At 40.7% G+C, this 20,712-nt stretch overlaps 1 protein-coding gene across 3 annotated transcripts in view; it reads right to left on the reverse strand.

Moving 5' to 3' along the window:
• The window catches only part of ROR1 (receptor tyrosine kinase like orphan receptor 1), a 455,574-nt gene that overhangs the window by 19,104 nt on the left and 415,758 nt on the right, over positions 1-20,712 (reverse strand). For all 3 annotated transcript variants that reach the window (XM_043461091.1, XM_043461092.1, XM_043461093.1), the window contains 3 exons: positions 20,040-20,167; positions 17,633-17,950; positions 15,667-15,912 (listed from right to left, as the gene is read on the reverse strand). In XM_043461091.1, coding sequence (XP_043317026.1) covers positions 15,667-15,912; positions 17,633-17,950; positions 20,040-20,167 — 692 coding nt within the window. The remainder of the gene's footprint in view (positions 1-15,666; positions 15,913-17,632; positions 17,951-20,039; positions 20,168-20,712) is intronic.

Raw genomic sequence — 20,712 nt, forward strand, 5'->3', positions numbered from 1 at the left:
TTGACCCCAGGGGCCACAAAGCCCCTAGCCTGAGAATATGAGGACCAGAAGTCAGGGCTAGCTCCATCTCTGCTGAGCTGTGTGACCCTGAACAAATCATTCACCTCTCTGGGTCTCGCTTTTTCTCATCCACAGAAGTGAAGTATCTGTCTGTTTTGGATGGTGTCTACAATTCCCTCTCTCACAGCATCACTGTATAACTTGACACTTTTTTGAAAGCCAAGAATTCTTCTTAAAGAGTTTCATATGAACTCAATAATTATGAGTGGTAACCCTTTGAAGTATATTTTTGAAATCTGACACATCCACTGTTACCATTGCTTGGGAAAGAATACAATATAAAAGAATATACATAAAATAACATGTATAGAAGGGCACAAGGACTCATATTTTTCTTTTTCTGATTTGAGTCTGACCATTAAACTCAATGCCCTGAGTATACACTAAAATTAATGACCTGACTGGTAGGACAAATGCAAGCATTATGGGACAGTAATTAGAGGGGCTGCATAATGATGCACCCTGATCACCAACAACGTCATCAGCTACCTAGCTTTAAGAAAATCCACAGTGTGAAAAGTCAGATTGACATAAAATTGAGAGTTGATTATTTACTTAAAAGAATTAACCATGCATCCATTCCCTCATCCTCCCATTTGTTCAGTTAGTCAATAAACAAAACTTACTACTGGCAAGCACTCCACTAGGTACTGGGAATATAGAATGAAATACAACATGTGCTTTGCTCTGAAGGAGTTCATGATCGGGTAAGGAAAACAGCGACAAGATAACTACAACACGCTATTGGAAATGCTACAAGGGAAGTAAGGATAGAGGCGTGGAGAGACCCTAAAAGTCCCTTTAAACAGTAAGCTTCCTCAACACATGTAAGTGAGAATATACTATACATAGCTTTTACTTGCACACACTTTCTTTGGGAACCTGCTGTTCAGTGAGATACAGCAGTAATTAATCACACTTTCCATAGAAACAGACTCAACATGAGAAGTTAGGAAGGGGCCCTAAAACATGTCATCTGTGGGTTAACCCTCAGAGGAGCTGGGGGAAGGATGAAATCTGCTTGCTGAATATAATAAAAATTATAGTTTTAATATTTGTTGAGTGTTTTCTATCAGTGGAAAATCATGTTAGCTGTTATTATTACTATGGGCCAAGTAATGTTCTAAGTACTTTTCGTAACTCATTCATTTTATCCTCACCACCAACCCCATGGGATAGGTACCATCCTTACCCTTGCTTTTACAGATGAGGAAGCTGAGGGGCAGGGTGGTTAATTTACTTGCCCAAGGACATGTAGCCAGTAATTCAACAGCTCGGATTCCTCTCCAGTTGGTCTTGCTTCACACCTCCTGCTCCAGTACTACACTAGACCACCAGTCATCTGAGAGTGGCTGTTGTTTTGCACCTATTTTCCTGGCGTAGGTTTTCTCTTGTTTCATGGAAGTAGGAAGGAAGGAGGCCTAAAAGGTAGGGACTAACACTGAAGCTTCGCCAGGTATGATGCTTTTGAACGCTCCACTCGTACACTGTGGCAGGTGAGCATAAACCCAGGCGTCTCTGAAGGTTGTTCTAATCATACTAGTCATTGGGAACTGGGTTTTGGATGTTGTAATAACACCTATTTCTGCATGTCTGTGGGTGGGTGGACAGACTGAGGGAAAGGGATGGCTATATCTCTTAATCTATCTATCCATCCACTTTATACAACAAAGGGGATTATGTTTTAGAGCGAGAAATCTCTGAAGACGGACTTTTTCATTATCTGTGTACCCTTGAGTAGGCATGTGGCTTCTCTGAGCAAACTCATCTGTAAAATAGGACTCTTTCAGAAAACTGTTATAAACCACAAGTGAAGAAACATGGCAAGTATCTATTCTAGTTCCTGTTATAGCTCAATCACACAATGTTTACCCTCCACCTTTAGAGTAGGAAGATTCAGGGAATAAAACTTTGGGCTGGAAATTCTAAATAACAGTAAGCCAGAAACCTCTCTCTAACCTCAATTATTCAAGGGGGATAATAATACCTGCTCTGCCAACCTTGTTTAGTTCATATGAGAGAGGATAGTCAGCAAAGAGTCTGGGAAAACTGAAAACTGTTGAGTAGTTTTTCAATGCTGTTATTATTATTATTTGGAGAAGGAAATGGCAACCCATTCCAGTATTCTTGCCTGGAAAATCCCATGGACAGAGGAGCCTGGTGAGCTACAGTCCATGGAGTCACAAAGAGTCGGACGTGACTTGAGTGACTAACACTTTTATTTTTATTATTATTATTAATTTTTTTGGAGTATAATTTGCCTTACAATTTTTTGTTAATTTCTGCTGTAAAGCAATGGAACAGGATAGAAGGTCCAGAAATAAACCATTGCATCTATGATTATTATTAACATTATAAAACACTTTCAAGTTTCTCAGGCCCCTGGGGGGGAAGTGCCTCTTGTTATTCTTGGATTTTCAGTGAAATCATTTTGAGGGTAAGATTACAAAAGGAATGAGGTTAATTTAGCACGAATGTAAAGTTAGTCATTTTTCTGGCCACATATTTAGCAACAAGAGAAACTAGGGTCCTCACCTGTCTGGCAAACAAAGGAGTCTATTCTGTACTCACTCCGTATCAGATTATTCATGGAACGCCTTTGACTGTAAACGGGAGGTCTGGGACAAATCCCCGTGTAGGTCTGCCGGAGAACAAACTTCAAGAAGCTAAATCCTTTAAACATTGTCAAACTTGGCTCCCTCTGATTACACTGAGGATATGCAAACGAGGACAGTGTCTTCTTGCCAAGTGAAATAATCAAGCAGAACACTACGTGGTCGTGTTGGAAGTGACAGAAAACAAATTCAGGCCCATTGTAAGTCTTACTGACTACACGCTTCCTTTCCCACACGGCTCTCTGCACTTGGCCAGAAGGGGAGTCACCGTCTGGCTCAAAAAACTTCATATAAAAACATTCCACAGAACAACTAACCTTACTCATGGAAAATTAGAAAACTAACATTTGCCCAACCTCTTTCTAATGTCCTACCATTTTTATTCCTCATTTTAACCCCACACTTTGGATTATCTTGTTTTCTATTTTTTTTTTAAGTCTTTCTTGAACTTGTTACACTATTGCTTCTGTTTAATGTTTTGCCCTCTTGGCAGAGAGTGATGTGGGATCCTAGCTCCCCAACCAGGGGTTGAACCCGAATCCCTCATGTTGGAAGGCAAAGTCCTAACCACTGGACCACCAGGGAAGTCCAGGTTATCTTGATTTCACACACAGGGAAACTGAGGCTGAGAAAGGATAAATTTGCCAAAGCTTGAACTGTGGTGTTGGAGAAGACTCTTGAGAGTCCCTTGGACTGCAAGATCAAACCAGTCCATCCTAAAGGAAATCAAGCCTGAATATTCATTGGAAGGACAGATGCTGTAGCTGAAGCTCCAATATTTTGGCCATCTGATGCAAAGAGCTGACTCATTAGAAAAGACCCTGATACTGGAAAAGATTGAAGGCAGGAGGAGAAGAGGTCGACAGAGGACAAGATGGTTGATGGCATCACCAACTCAATGGACATGAGTTTGAACAAGCTCTGGGAGATGATGAAGGACAGGGAGGCCTGGCGTGCTGCAGTCCATGGGGTCACAAAGAGTTGGACACCACTGAGCGGCTGAACAACAGAGGAAGTGGGGGAGTCAGGGCTGGAATGAAAGTCTGTCTGTCTTCGATGCCTCTGTGCTTTTTAAATTATATGACTAATAAAAATCAAAATACTATATGGAATTGTTTTTCATCATTCTTGTTAAGATTCCAAGATTCCTTCTAAGTAAGGACTAATATCTAGTGGGAGTTATACTATTAAAAAGAATCACATAAGAACAATGGACATTATTCTTACTATTCATTTTAAAGGGTAATAGACACCTCTGAGGCACTGCAAAGAAAATTGGCTGAAAATTAGAATGGGGAAGATTTTTAAAACTTTGGAATAACTGTTTAAAAGTTAAATGCACATATTAGTTACATCAAGTTAAATACTTGGGATTTTTGAAACCAACAATTTAGCCTGGATCACATGATTAATTTTCTTTTTAAAAATCAACAATTTGGTATCACAGTTCACATCTGACATTCCTATTTTGTTTTTACAATGATATTCAATACTTTGATTAGTAATTAAATATAATGGAGAAAACACTTCTTTCTTCTCTTGGGGCTTACAGCAAGGTAAACAAGATTTCTCATTCAAGAGGTACTTTTATGAAGTGAAACATCATCTGGGATATTACTTTGAGTTAAAAAAAGAAAGTACTCAGATCTTAAATCTGGCAAAGGTGGGAAGAAGTCTTACAGAACCTTAGAATTCAAAGGAAATTAAACAAGTTGAATTATGGTCTTGTCTGAAAAAATTTAAAATACCATAGAAAACAAACAGAGGAGCCGCCATTTATTATTTGAAAACTACAAAATAAGTGGGCCTGTGGCAGATGGGGGCCTGCACTGGTGATATTTAAGCAAGTACCTGGAAACTGAAGAAAGAAAGGTGGCAAATAGGCCTTCAGTTGGCGCACTGGGCCCAGCCACTAGCTCTCTTGACTTAATGATAGAAAGACTAAGTAGATGATCTATTGCCTTATGTATTCTCAAATGAATTCTTTAAAAGACTCTGAATAGCCCATATACAGTGATTAACATTTTTCTCCTTGGAAAATGTTTTAACCACATTAAGTTAGGGGCAGTAACTCATTTGTGAGTCCTTGAGAAAAACCTTAGTAACTGGAATCCACACAAGTTCACTAAAAGTTTCTTTAAATCTTGGGGCCTCCATTTTCTACAAAAGGAAAGAGTTGGGCTAATCTTTTAAATGAAAACATTTTTTCTTAAAAATCATGGTAAAAAAAACATGTAAGAAAATTTACCATCCTAACCATTTGGAAGTGTACATTTCAATAGTGTGAAGTATATTCATACTATTATACAGATCTCCAGAATTTTTTCACTTTGCAAAACTGAAACTCTGTACTCATTGAATAGCAATTCTCCATTTCCCCCTCCCCCCAGACCTTGGCAACCACCATTCTACCTTTTGTTTCTAGGAACTAGACTACTTTAGATATCTCATGTAAGTGGACTCAAATGGCATTTGTCTTTTGGTTGGCTTGCTTTACTCAGAATAATGTCCTCAAGGTTTATCCATGTTGTTGCATGTGACAAGCCTTTCTTCTTTTTCAAGGCTGAACCATGCTCCATTGTATATAAGTACCATATTTTTTTTTTTTTACCCATTCATCTACTGTTGGCATTGACTTGCTTTCTGCTTTTAGGTATTGTGAATAATGCTGCGATGAACATGGGTGTGTAAATATCTTTTTGAGATCTTGCTTTCAGTTTTTTTGGATGTATACTCAAAGTGGGATTGCTGGATCATATGGTTATTCTATTTTTAACTTTTTGAGGAATATCCATAAGTTTTCTATAGTCACCACTACAACATTTTGCCTTTCTACCTACAGTGCAAAATGGTCCTAATTTCTCCACATCTTTACTAACATTTGCTATATTCTATTTTTTGATAGTAGCCATCTTAATGGATATGAGATGAGATATCATTGTAGTTTTGATTTGCATTACTTTAATTATGTTAATTATTAAGTGATATTGAGCATATTTTTATAATGCTTCTTGTCCATTTGTATATCATCTTTGGAGGAATGTCTAAGTCCTTTGCTAACTTTTTAGCTGAGCTAATTTTTAAGGAGCTATATACTCTTTGGATCAAAGGGGGAAAAAAACAAATGAAGCATGCAATAAAAGTCTTAAAATTTCAGTAAGAGATGACACCAGATGTTAAAAACTAGTTCTGGTACACACACTTGTTCCTTACTAGCTTTTTATTTTCCCCCAATTTAAAGTAGTGGCTCACGATTAAGAAAAAAAAGATATCAAGATCCAATAGGTTCTATAACATTGAATGTCTTTCATCTTTGATAGGATTATTTTGGAGTGATAGGACAAACATGTTTAAACTTTAGCAAAACGTTTGATCAAGTGATTCATGATATCCTTATGGACAAAAGATGGAGGACTAGATAATAATATCAATAGATGGATTTGTACTTCATCACATGGTTATACTCTAATATGCTAATCAGCAAACAACATCAAATTATAGAAGGCTATCCTTGAGAGGACCTGCCTGTTCAACACTGTCATCAACTACTTGATGATGACATGTTTATCAAACTTGAAGTGGCCTGAATCTAAGAAAGATAATTAGTTGACTACAGAAATAAAATTTTAGAGGATCATACACAACAGGTTAGAATAACGACCCTCAAACCACCTGTGGAAATTTTATAATATGATAACTTGGAGTTAGGTTAAAGCCGTGCTTAGAGATGTCCATGATTCAACAGATCTACTAAATAATTTTTGATATAACCAAGCTAAAAACAAAAAAACAAAAGAAGACTCATAAGTTTTAGTGAAGACTTGAAGGCTCCGTTGGATTCAGCAACAGCATGATGAAATTTCTGAAAAAAATTTCATAGCTGGCACTTATAGCAATGAAACACCCTTCATTGGCAGTACTGAGTCATGGTCAAGAATCACGGTCCTCTTCTGATCTGTTCTGGTTAAAAGATGTCAAAAATTGTTTCAACTCTAAGAGTCATGTTTTTTAAGAAGGATTTTGGAGGAGCAAGAAACATGCAGAGAGGAGGATCGGTAAGGAAAGTTGGGAGGAGCTATATGCTCTTTGGATCAAAGGAGAAAAAAAATGAATGAAGGATGCAATAAAAGTGTTAAAATTTCAATAAGAGATGACACCAGATGTTAAAAACCAGTTCTAGTACACACACTTGATCCTTACTAGCTTTTTATTTTCCCCCAATTTAAAGTAGTGGCTCACATTTAAGAAAAAAAAAAAAAAATCAGGAGATTTCACATACAAGTTTTGGCTTCTGGCATACAAAGGCAGATTTGAACAGGGGGAGCCAGCACATAACTTTGATTAGAGTGATAACCTTGTCTCTGCAGGTCTCTGGCATGTTTAAGCAGGGGTTGTTTGATTTCTATATTCCTTCAAGATGCTCTGATTTTATAAACGGAGTTGACATACCTTACTTAGACTTCCACTGAACTTTGGACTCTCTTACGAAGCAACTGATTTAAAGCCAGTGATGAATACTTCCCCTAAGTGTTCCTAGCTCACCGGATCTAGTCTTAGTTATTTTCTATCCAGCTCTATGCTGAGGCTGATCTCTATGCACAGGATTAATGGGACTCTGGCTTCCAGTTAGATCCAGCTCTTGGGAGGCACTGGCATGATAAAAAGAACCCCAGGGCAAGAAGAGAGAGGATGGTTGGTGTGTTTATTCCTCTGGCTCCCTTCCTGCTGGGTTGCAGAGGCTTGCCTGCCTGCCTCTACCAAAGGCCACAGCAGACGCTGGACAGCCCTCTCTTCAGCCTTGGCTGTGCTCTATGGGGAGGGGTAATCGATTCTTATTGACTCTCCAGGCCTAGAATGGTATTGCTTCACTCCTGTTAGCCCCAGGTCCTGCATCTTATTGGTTTACCCTAATTCTGCCAACACCTTTAAAAACCATATCTTTATAAAATTCTCCTTAGTCTATTCGCTTGTGCTTTTTGTTTCCTGCCAGAATCTTGACTGATGCAAAGCCAGTAACAACAATCACCAGGGTGTTACAGCAGAGTTCTGTCACTGAAAGTTCAAGATGACAAGGAGCACTTCCTATCGGCATGGGGGTGGGCCCAAAGAGTTAAAGGCCTCCAAAAGCTTCTTGTTAGAGTAGCTGACACACTAGGTAAGTGACTCAATATACACTGGGGACAATAAAATTAATAAAAATCCTTTTAGAGAAAATTATTTTATGTTGAAACATGTTTGTGAAACATGACTCAGTTATAAGTTTTTGGTAACTATTGTTCTTTACTTTGCTGAAAATATACAAAGACTGGAGACCAAAGTACATCTTGAAAATCTCTGGAGCACAAAAATAACTCTTCCGGAAAACTTCAAACTATACAAAGCAGTGCTCTATTCCCTCCTCTGCTCCCCTTCCCCAACATCCAATCCACTGTAATGTTCAATTTTGGTTTGAAGAAATGGCTGAAAGACAAATTGCCTTACAACAGGTCTTCTATGAAATATGGGAGAAGGCTGCTGACAGAGTGAGTTAAAAACTGCAGTGTTCGCAATCTGGAAAACATCTGCCTTGCCCCAAACTGTAAACCACCACGTTGGAGAAAATGGTTTGTGACAAAGCAGAACCCAGGGTGGGTGTTTGTAAGGTTATGGGACAAGTCAGGGCTATTCAGGCATAGAACTGGGCAACGTGCCCTTTGGCAAACCGGTGCAAGCCAAGGACTTAAAAGGAAATACAAAAGCAACAGGCCAGGTATGAAAACTCCATATGGAGCCAAATGGCTCACTACTTTTCTTATCAATGGGTACTCTTTGGTGAAGCTGGTTTAAGAGTAAAAACAACACCACTGTTTGGAAGCTCTGGTTCTTTGGTGGAGGAAGAAACCTTTATTTAGCAGTGACTCAAACACACTGGCCTGTCTAGTAGAAGAATCAAGACTCATCTAGGTGGAAATAAAGGGCTAAGGTTTGAATATGAAAACATGAATGCAATCAAGGTTCTGCCTCCTCACTACAATTCAAAAAAAGAAACAAATAGGGGATCTTAATTAGTTGGGAAGACAGAAAATATGGACCAAGGGAAACGGCCAAATCAATGCAAAAGGAGCTCCCAGAGAAGTAGACATTTTTCACAGTTTCCCTCTCAGAGCTGCGTAAAACAGCAATGATAAGGGCTACAGTGAAACTGTGAGTTGGGAGGTGTGCCTAGGTACCAGTTGGAAAGAACATAGCAAATGTTTCTCTTTCGACTTCGTTTCCACCCAGTCCACAGTATTTGGCTTGGAAGGTGGCCACAGGGCCTAGAGGTGAAAACATAGCAAATGAAGGTTTGCAGGCAGGATCTCAGGGAAGATGGCCAACTCTGAGGACTGGGAACCCAGGGCTGCCAGGAAGGGAGGAGACTTAGGACTTAACGGGAAAAGGGCAAACGATGTGAGGCCTGGGTGGAGCTGCCAGGGGAACTAGTCCCTATCAGGCTGACGCTAACAAGAACACCCTGGGGTCTCAGAGTAGATGTCTTATGGCTGGGGGCTCCATTCCTGCATCTGCGCAGCTTCAAGTAAGAAAATCAAAGACGTAGAGAGGGACTTCCCTGGTGACTTGGTGGATAAGAATCCACCTGCCAACGCAGGGGATATGGATTAGATCCCTAGTCAGGGAAGATTTCACATGCCGCAGAGCAACTAAGTCCGGGCGCCACAACTAATGAAGCCCGTATACCTAGAGCCTGTGCTCAGCAACAAGAGAAGCCACCACAATGAGAAGCCTGTGTACCACAACTAGAGAGTAGCCCCCAGCTCGCCGCAATTAGAGAAAAGCCCACACATTAACAAAGATCCAGCATGGACAAAAATAAATAAACAAACAAATATTAAGAAAAAAGATGACCTAGAGAGCTCATAAGGATCAAAGGGGAAAGGAAAACGATAAAGGAATGCTTATTCTTCTGAATAAGATAGAATTTGCTCTTTAAGTAGCTGTAGCATGGTGGACACAGGCTGGACCTTGAATCCTGTGGACCCAAACTTGTCTTTAGTAAAAACAACATTGTCTCAGAGTCTCCATCAGTAAAATGGAGGCAATACCTTTAACCTGTGGTTATTATGAGGGTTAACTTGAGTATCAGTTATTGAGCATCAGCTAAGTCATAGGCCAGATGCTATTGTAAAGAACTTCACACAGTGTTCAACCAATAGCAAATATTAGCACACACAGAAAAGCACAGGAACACTGGGAACTATGGTGTTTAAAGTGATTTGTATTTTCCCCCTCTGATTCTTCTACTAGATTGTAAGCTACAGGAGGGCACGGCTCGTTCATAAAATCTAAAGCATAGTAGAAGGTCAATATACATACATTGGTTTCAGTAAGTGAATGAATAAGTAATAACTGTTCTAATTGCTGGATACCTGGGAGAGGGAAGAAAAGACAGGGAAGATGAGAGCTCAAATCTGGCTCAAACTTCTTTTGTTCTTTCCCCTTCTCCAGGCACTGCCTGGGCTCACGCACACAGCCCTAGCTAAGCCAGTTCCCAGAATTCACAGCAGACATATTTGGTTGTGTTTAATTTTATGTTCTGTCTTAGAGTAAAAGTTCACAGATAAAACGATCTGGGGCACACTGTTCTCAAATGCCTTTATTCTAGAAACTATAACAAATGCTCACATTCTGCATTTAATTAGGTCTATACTTCTTTCAGCCTTACTTAGTTGAAATGAAAACAAAAGATATCAGTAGGAAAATGAGAAACCCCATGGAGATTTTGAAACCTCTTTAACTTTGACTTAACTGAAGAATGCAGGAACATTCCCATGAGATTCCATGCCCTTGGAGAGGAAGGAGGAAAAGGACTCATTGCAAATATGCCCCAAAAGCTTACACCTCATTATAAGATACAAAGTTATTCTCCATATCTCTATCACCAATCTATCAATCTATCTATCCATCCATCCATCTACCCACCTACCTATTCATATACACAAACACACACAGATATAAATCATAGAATTTACAAGACAGGCTATAGCTTTGAATCCTGGGTCCACTTCTTATTAATCGTGTGGCTTTGGACAAGTTATTTAACCTAAGTTTCATTTTTCTCTTCTTGGGTAAAATAAAACCTAACTCATACAGTTATAGAGCTGCTATACATGAGACAATGCATTAAAAAAAAACCTTTCACATAGTGGCTCTTTGTAAGCAATCAATAAATGGTAACTGCTATTTGATATTGTTATTCTATAGCTTAAATTATATAATTTATACAGTATAGACAATATACTATATTCTATAGTCTAAATTGTGTAATTCTAATTCAGTCTCAGAGTTTCCCAAGCCTGGCACTACTGGCGTTTTGGGCTGGATAATTCTTTGTGTGGGCTGTTCTATGTATTCTGGGGTGTTCAGCAGAATCCCTGGCCTCTTCACGACAGAAGCCAGCAGCATTCCCCCACGCTTCCCTAGTGACTCAATGTCAAAGAATCTGCCTGCCAATGCAGGAAGCACAGGTTTGATCCCTGGGTCAGGAAGATTCCCTGGAGAAGGAAATGGCAACCCACTCCAGTATTCTCGCCTGGGAAATCCCATGGACAGAGGAGCCTGGTGGGCGACATACAGTCCATGGAGTCACAAAGAGTCAGACACAACTTAGTGACTCAACAACAACAACAACAAAGGTTTCCCCAACCCCACTCAGTTGTGATGACCAAAATATCTCCAGATATTGCTAAATGTTCCCTGGAAGGCAAAACTTCCCCTGTTTGAGAACCACTGGTATAGAACAAAGAGTGAGTGGCCCCAGAGACAGGAGACCTGGTTTCTATTAACTCATTTGTGTTCTTGGGTAAGTCCTACCACTTCCCTAGACCTTGGCTGTCTCATATGTTAAAATAGGGCAGGAAATTCCTACTTTATCTTTCATGATTTTTTAAGGATGAAATGAGAAAAAAAGCAAATGCTCTAAAGAAATGTTATAAAAGTAGGATTCTGTACGATTACTTTGTTAGAGGTGGGCTATTGAGGGGCAATTACAAGAAGCCTCATCTTGGAACAACAGCTGATGCCGACCTACTCTCCTCTGTAATTCATACCCTAGGGAGCCGCTAGCCTCTCAGCAGCTGTTTATTGATCACATGTCAAGGATTCCCTGTTCCTTTAATGGATGTATTTGTGGCTTGGCCTGAAGAATTCAAAAGGAACTGTTTTCTTTCAAAATGAAATGAAAATGTCCTTTAAAAAAAATTATTATTGTAAGTGATGAAAACTGGCTTGTCATCTGTAGATTTACCTTTCATCTAAATTTCTCTCTCACGTGACTAGAATTAACCAGTCCTCAGAATTCTGCAGATTGATATTCAGAAAGAAATATCTTAGGGTCTCCAACATCACTGAACTGATTAATACTATAATAATATACTGAGAAGCACTGTGATGGATTTCTTCATCAGCAAGGGAACGAGTTTTGATGTCATATCATGTTATGGGAATCAGTGTACTGAAATCCAGAGGTGGAGCCTATTGTCATCCTTTTATTTATTTCTGAAAGATCTTTAAATGGGAAATAGCAGAGTGTCTGGGAAAAGAGCATGAACTTTGAGTTTGGTCGGAGCTTTATGTAAATAGATGAGCTATATGTAAATATATGTAAATAGATAACTCACAGCAAGGTCCAATGCTATGAGTTATCTCATTTAGACATATACCTTGGTGGGATATGTTAATAAGATCTGTCCCACAGTGTGGTGATGAATTTTAGATGGAGATGAAGATGTAAAGCACAAAGCACCATGCAGGCACATGGTAGATAACATAGGTGGTCTTTCTCTGTCTAAGGTCTGAAAGACTGTTCAAGGGTTTCTTTCATCCCTTAGAGAGTGTTTTCGGTCTGATTGCCTAAAGAATGCTGCTGAAATGAAAATCAATACTTTCTAGGTAGGTATCAAGTCTTGACTTAAACTAATTGTGATAAAGCTTGAATCCAATTATCAACAAATCTTCCAGCTCATGAGTAAATTGTCTCCCTACTTTTTTAAAAAAATTGTATTCCAGTATAGTTGATTTATAGTGTTGTGTTGATTTCTGCTGAGAGAAAGGGACTCAGTTAATACATGTGTATCTTCTTTTCATTGGATACTGAACATAGTAACCTGTGCTATACAGTAGGACTTTGCTGTTTATCCAGCCAATATATACTAGTTTGCATCCACTAATCCCAAACTCCCAATCCTTCTCTCCTACCTCCCTCTCCCCCTTGTCTACCACAAATCTGTTCCCTATGTCTGTGTATTTCCCTACTTCAGATGAGGACTGCAGTTGGAAATTATGGGTCAGAAGTCACCCATAGGACAATGGTGTTCACCCGGAGTCAAGTGAACAATGCATTTTTTTTCCTTAAAATAATTCATTTGGTTTCCTTAAGGACACAGATCACTCTCCTAAGACAGCACAGTGGAGTAGCAGGAAGATGAGTCAGACAGACTAGCGGGTAACTCTGCTGTTGTCTGAGCCTCAGTTTCTTCACGAGCAGTATGTGCTATGCTCACTGTCGTGTCTGACTCTTTGCAACCCCATAGACTGTAGCCTGCCAGGCTTCTCTGTCCATGGGGATTCTCCAGGCAAGAATACTGGAGTGGGTTGCCATGCCCTTATCCAGGGGATCTTCCCAACCCAGGGATCGAACCCAGGTCTCCCCCATTGCAGGCGGATTCTTTACTATCTGAGCCAGAAGGGAAGGGTTAATAATACCCGTCTCTGTCTCAGGGAGAGGGTGAGTATAAATAAAGCCTTGGAAACCCCAGGAATGATGCCTGGCACATGGGAAGTGCTCAGTAATTGTTACCATTATCCCTGGCTCTCTGGCAGATCTTCACACCTACCTGATGTAGGAGAAGGGATGGGGCAATTAAGTAAGTGATTATAACTCTCCTTTTCATGTTGAATATAGCATGTGGGAAAACCATAAATTTTAAGTGCTCATCATTTAAAAATTACAGAATAATTTTCTTTGAAGTTTCCAATGGTGGCTCTGGAAGAATTAATGTCATAACTGGTTCTTTATGCTACATATGAAGGCATTTTAAAGCCTAGTGACATGAAAAAGGTCTGGTTACCTCTTTTTCAAACTGAGCATGGTGAACCATCCCTAAAACCATTTTGCAGGGGAAGACAATATTGCACAACAGGTAACATGTAAGAATGAAACTAGAGTATAACGGTTTCCCCAATTTTCATCACTGAGAATTCTTTCACTATTTTTGCTACTTTCCCCTAATGATCTCTGTGGTGTATTTCAGCTTCCTGTTCTTGGTTTCGCGGCATTTGTGCTAACTTCTACTGTGTCACACATACCACATTGCGATTGTTACATGAATCACATTTTTTCTTTTTTCAACCTCCCTACTCCACAACAATATTTGCTGAGAATAAGCATTTCTCTGTATGTGCAGTGAGTACGTGCGTGCGCAGTCTGTTCAGTCATGCCTGACTCTGTGAGACCCCGTGGACTGTAGCCTGCCAGGCTCCTCTGACCGTGGAATTCTCCAGGCAGGAATACTGGAGTAGGTTGCCACGCCCTCCTCCAGGGGATCTTCCCGACCCAGGGATGGAAAGTGTATCTCCTGTGCCTCCTGCATTGGCAAGTGGGTTCTTTACGACCAGAGCCATCTGGGAAGCCTGCTATACGTGTATGCCTACGTGCTCACTTGCTCCAGTCACGTCTGACTGTGACCCTCTGGACTGTAGCCCACCAGGCTCCTCTGTCCATGGGACTCTTCAGGCAAGCATACTGGAGTGGGTTGACACGCCCTCCTCCAGGGGATCTTCTCTACTCAGGGATCAAACCCGGGTCTCCTTCATGGCAGGCAGATTCATTACTTCTGAGCCAGTGCGGAAGCCCCCTATATGTGTATATTACATACTAATTACAATTAATTCCTCTTTATATATATACTGACTACATAAAAATTACACAAGAAAATATTTATTAAACATTTACTATTTTTCAGACATCATAGAGTTTTTCAGTTAACAACTTACTTATTCTCTTAAGAAACCCTGAACATAAATCATTATTATTTCCATTTTACTGGAGTGGCTTTCCTATGACATCCTGATGCTCCCCCTATGCCTGGAAAACTCGGTGATGTTATTTATGAGAACTATAATCAGAAGACGAATCATTAAAAAATCATTTGAAACTCCTGGTATCACCAACATTTTCATTCTCTTTCTCTTACCCTTCAAACATTTTCTAGAAAAAGGAACAAACTGATCCAGAAATTTCATTTTCTTCCTATACTTCTGCAGTATAAAAGAATGAGGCAAAGGACACAGTTTATCCATAGGTTGCCCTGGATCCCTGAGTACAGGCTATAGATTCATCCTCCCTTGTGGGTTTTCCCAAGGACACAGAGAAAGCGATCTCTTTCTGCTTCTAATACACCTGTTGTGCTAAAAAAAAGTACACTTGGACATGGATCATCGTGGGTAACATCTCACTTCATGAATGATTGTGATAAACTGCTTCTCCTGTACTTCCAGAGAGATGGTGCCTGTTTTACCCACTAACACGACGGCAGCAGGAATAGAAGTAGTTTCCTCCTTGAGAGAGTGCTTTAGTGCCCAAAAAGGTATTTTCTGCTCAGACAGCAAAGTTTATCTACCCTATAAACAGAGTTAGAGATCAAACATTATCAACCTCCTTTGCTCCCTTATATGATTCTCTTAAGGGAAAGGGCATAGAGCTTTTAAAGCGGGGTCCCCAACCTCTGGGCTCCAATGCCTGATGCTCTGAGGAGAAGCTGATGTAATAAGAATAGAAATAAAGTGCACAATAAATGTAATGCCCTTGAATCATCCCCAAACCATCCCCCCCCTCCCCCCCGTTGCCTGGACTGTGGAAGAACTGTCTTCCGCAAAGCTGGTCCCTGGTGCCAAAAAGGTTGGGGACCACTGTTTCAAAGTGACTGAAGCCATGAAAGGCAGGGATAGTATTTACCACATGCTGGGATGTCGCACAGGTCAAACTTATAGTTTTCATCCAAGGTGAAGCACCAGGGAGCTTCCTTCTGATTTCCCGGGTTGCGGCAGTAGGAGTGTCCTCCGTTCAGCTCTGGGAAGCGGAGGGCGGTGAAGGTGTGCGTGTGGGGATACTGGGAATTCCAGGGCTGGCACTGGCGCCCCGATTTGGTCACACTGACGGTGCCCCGGTAGTCCACGCCTGTGCTGTTATAGCACTTGTGATCTGAAATACACAAAAGAAGAGCCCAAACTGTGAGAAAGAGAAATGATGCTGGAGCTCCTGGCCAGCAGTTTCCAAGGGGAAGACGTGAGGTTACCCTCATGGCCAAGGCTTCCCCGCCAGTCGGGGCCACGTGGCCGTCTCCCGCATGCTGGGCTGGGACACCCAGCAGACCTTGCCGTGACACTGCTGGGAGGATTTACAGCTTATGCTTCAGGAAGGAAACCAGTCTCCACAATTATTTTTGATGTGGAACACAGAAAAAAATCAGAACTGGGGCACGATCCAGGGGCGCAGGAGCAATTGCCTAATGAATGGTGCGGGGACTGTTCCTCCCATTTCTGCTTGGTGACCTTAGACATGAGATAGATGGATAGGTCCTGGGATAAAGAATGTAGTCCTCAGAAGATGTTCCTTAGCAGCAGTGCAACAGGGGTTTCCGACAGGAGTTTGGCCATTGCTGTGCTGATACACTGGACATCTTCAAGGAGCAGGTCCTATTAAATCCTCCTTCCAGGAGCTGATGCTTGAAACCATGGCAAAAATCTCTTAAGCTGAAACAAACTGAAATCTGGAGGGTTAATGATGAGAGTAATAATAGTAATAATGATGGTATTGCTATTATATGTTAAGCATAGTTCTAAGCATTTTAGATGCACTAACTTATTTAACTAATAAAAGAGTTAACTACCAAAAGGAAACTAAAACATTACCAGTAAAGCGTAATATATATGGATGGGAAATGCACAGAAAACAGTCTTTTGTTTGTTGGCAGTGACAGGATGGAGGCAAACTCCCATATAGATAGATAGATAGAGGTATAATACAATATAATGCAATTTACCATTAATGTATTTAGAATATTCAAAATACTGTGCAAGCTTAACTACACTCTCATCCTAGAACACGTACATCATCCCCAAAGGAAACCCTGTGTTCATTAAGCACTCACTCCGCACTCTCCCCTCAGTCCCTACACCTGGCAGTCTGCTTTCTATCTCCATGGAATTGTCCACTCTGGATATTGTATATAAATGAACTCATACAATGGTGTCTGACTTCTTTCTATAACAGTCTTTTTTAAGGCTCAGCCATATTATAGCATGTAACAGGATTTCACTTCTTTTTATGGATAAACAATATTTCATTGGTGAAGATCCCTTGGAGGAGGGCATGGCAAACCACTCCAGTATTCTTGCCTGGAGAATCCCAGGGACAGAGGAGCCTGGCGGGCTACAGTCCATGGGGTCCCACAGAGTCAGACACGATTCAAGTGCCCTAGCATGCAGCATGCAGTATTTTGTTATGTGGGTATGCTACGATGCATTCATCTACTTACCCACTGACGGACATTTGGGTTGTTCCTACCTTTTAGCTATGGTGAGTAGAGCTGTTATGAACCTTCCTGGACAAGTTTTTGTTTGGACACCCGTTTTCAATTCTTTTGGGCATATGTCAAGGAGTGGCATTACTGGGACATACTATACTTCTATTTTTAAGTCATTAAGGAACCAGCAGCCATATTTTTAAAGTATCATCTTCATGGAACTTTTTGAAGAAAGACACTGCATCTCACCCACTGGAAGCTCAGCCCCCACATGGTATCTAGACCACTGGGAAGTAATCTGACTACCAACACAAATTATTACTGAGGATCAAGGTCCAGTTTTCCTGAGGCTGCTGGCCCCTGAGGCAGCACAGAAGGTCAGGGGCTACCACCTACTTTTATTGATGGGATCCGCCATGGGAATTCCAATCCGGATACAGTTTGCAGCTTCGGGACTCTCGGGCTGGGGGAGATCTTCACAGTTTGGCAGTTTCAGCCTCATCAGTATCATGGGATTTGATCTCGCAAAAATGTACTCTGTTTGACACAGGACATTTTCCAGGATTTCACATTCATCGCGACACAAGTCCCGGGGCTTTGGGACCGACGAGGTTTCATCACAGTAAGGGAAGGCGTAGTGGCACAGGGACGGGATGGCGAACTGAGAACACTTATCGGATAGGTGACTGGAGGTGCCGATCATGGTGAAGGCAGCTGGAAGACAAACACAATTATCAACTCCCAGGGGCAGGGCTTATCTCCCCTGGCTATCCAGTCAACAGATATCAGCTGTAAACACACATTGGAAGGAATCTGCTGTACTCAAACAGACAAGGCCAAGAGAAGGAGATTCATTTCAGATGTCTAAGCAGCTTACTTTCACTGGCTTGAAAAAAATAATTTTGACTACAAAGTTTAAAAAAACAGGATTAAGTTACATATGTACCGTTTCCTAATAAAAAGAATTAATTAGGTTTAAAGTACAATATATTTTTCATTTTTACTACAAAGCAACAGAACTTTGTGTTTCATCCGGTACTTTTTATTAGTTTTGTGAGGCTTCTAAAACATTTGACAGCTGCAGGGCAGAATTTGCTTTATACAGTGGCTGAGCCCAATCACAGGATTTATTTAGTTCTGTGTCTTGCCTCTCAGTTGTTGGATGACCTTGGGTAACTGGTTTAATTTCCTTATAATTTGAAGATTTTTGATCCCATCTTCTGAAAATGAGGCAACTCATTTGAAAGTTCTCAAAGAGCACAACTCAGTTGTCCAATGTATATTGTAGAATATTAGTGGTTGCTTTGCCTAATCTCTTATCCCCATGCCAGCATTTGCACACTTCTACTGACAAGGAGCTTATACTTACAAGGCAGTCTGTGAAGTTGTTGGTACACTGTTTCCCAAAGCATATTCCTCAGAACATTAATTATGTAGAACGTTAAAAGTGTCTGAGAAACTGGGGTTCTATAGCTAAACAAGTCTGGGAAATGCTGGGTTAATCAAAGTTAAATGGATTTTTTTTAAAAAAAGAAAAAACTGTAACACTTTCCAGTAAGCTGATGTCCATTGAAAATATCCAAGAGAGGATTATTATAAATGGGTGACCAAATATTTATATATTTATATCAGAACTTCCATTTATTTTTGTGAATACTTAGTAAAAAGTATGTTCAAGTGATTTTTTATTAAGTTGAAATGTATCTTTTATAGCTTCTCCCTACCAGTCTTGCTTCTCTGGAATTTCACAGACTTTCCTCTTGAAAGCCTGAGAGATTTAGCAACTGGCAAATACATCTTCCTATAGTTGCTTCTTCAGGTTAAATAATTCCCCTGGCCCCCTCTTGGTTCCCTCAAATTCCTCTTGGGACATAGTTTCTGGGCCGTTGGCTATTCTATGTGTCTTGGGTTCATTCTTGCCTCTCTTAAATCATAGGGTTGCCAGCTAAACTACAGGGCATCTGAATTTCAGCTCAACATTTGGGACATATACTAAAATATATCAGATGCAATGGAGTGTCTTATATTTTCAGTGCTGACATTGGAAACCTTATTCGAATTTCAAAAAAGCCACTTTAATGTATTTAATGTACAGGGCACCAAGGCATATTAACTACACTAGTGGGAGAGACACAGGCTGCTGTAACCATCCAAACAAGGTATACAAAATCCTGCAGGGTGGCCAACACTACCTACCTCATATGTGCTAGGTAGTGCTTCAGTATTAGATTTCCATTAAAAAGATCCTTTCAATTCAGAAAAGTGAAGGGTAAATAGAGAAAGCTAGAGCAGGAAGAGATGCATGATCATCTTGCCTCCTCACTCACTTCACAGATGAAGAAAGAGATTTCCATGGAGAGTAAGACTTTTTCCGAAGTCACAATAATGGCGAATTGGGATTAGTATCCAGAATTCTAACCCTAAATTCATCCGCTTTCAGTCGACACAATGTTATTTCCAAACAGTAAGCTCTGTGAGGGCAGAGACACACCTGGCTTATTCTCCACACCATCACATCGCCCGTGCCCAGCCCATGTCCTGGGATGCCAAAAGCACTCAATAATATTTATTGAGTGTTTGAATGAAAGTGAGACTTCTCAAAGCCTCCTTTTCCTCTAAGGGCAACCTTTAATAAATTATTCTAATGTAAATTTCAGAGCAGAGATTATATCTCTGGCTTCTTTATGGCCCCGCTTCTAACCCCTATGCCTTGACTAATCCTTTGTCAAGAGAAGGGCTCAATAAAACTTCTGGGAAGAAAAACTGTTATGCAAAGTATAAATATAATTTCATTGCTACCAACCTGTGATCTGATTTTCTATTTCCCCTTGCATGTGCAAAGACTCCATGTAGACAGTGCGGTTGCCAATAAATCTTGCACAGGCAATCCCTCTGTATGGCTGACAGAATCCATCTTCTTCGTACTCATCTCTGAAAACAGAGCATAGACATAAGCTGGTGCAGAACACACACGCAGTTGGCGCTGACTGCGCGATGCCCCAGACAGTCACTAGGGGGCGCAGCCGGGCACAGTATCCTAAAGACTAGGTTAAGGAATCTGGCTTCCTCCTCAGTTCCATCCATCGCTTAAAACATCTGTTGGTCACATTGGTCAAGTTTCCGTCACCTCTAGAAATATCATCCTGAAGCACAAAATGTGGGAGAAAACACTTTTATTTTCGCAGCTGGTGGTGGGCTGGAGGATGATGTAGTTCTAAGAGTAAAGAGGAAATGAGTTGGAAATCTGGGCACATGTTGTTCGGTTTCTTGTTTTTTAAGCACAGATTATTTCTGTTTCATTTGCTACAAAGGTGTGGGCGCATTACCCCAAGACCTACTCAGACTGATATGTCAATTAGGAAGCTCCAAGGGGTGAGAAGCTGGGTGCCGCGGGAAGGAAAGCTGAGGGCAGTCCAGGTACATGGCTCCTGCTTGAGACACATCACCCCCACCCTGCAGAGAGGGTCCATGGCAAA

Source organism: Cervus canadensis, chromosome 2 (assembly GCF_019320065.1).
Source record: "Cervus canadensis isolate Bull #8, Minnesota chromosome 2, ASM1932006v1, whole genome shotgun sequence".
NCBI lineage: Eukaryota > Metazoa > Chordata > Mammalia > Artiodactyla > Cervidae > Cervus > Cervus canadensis.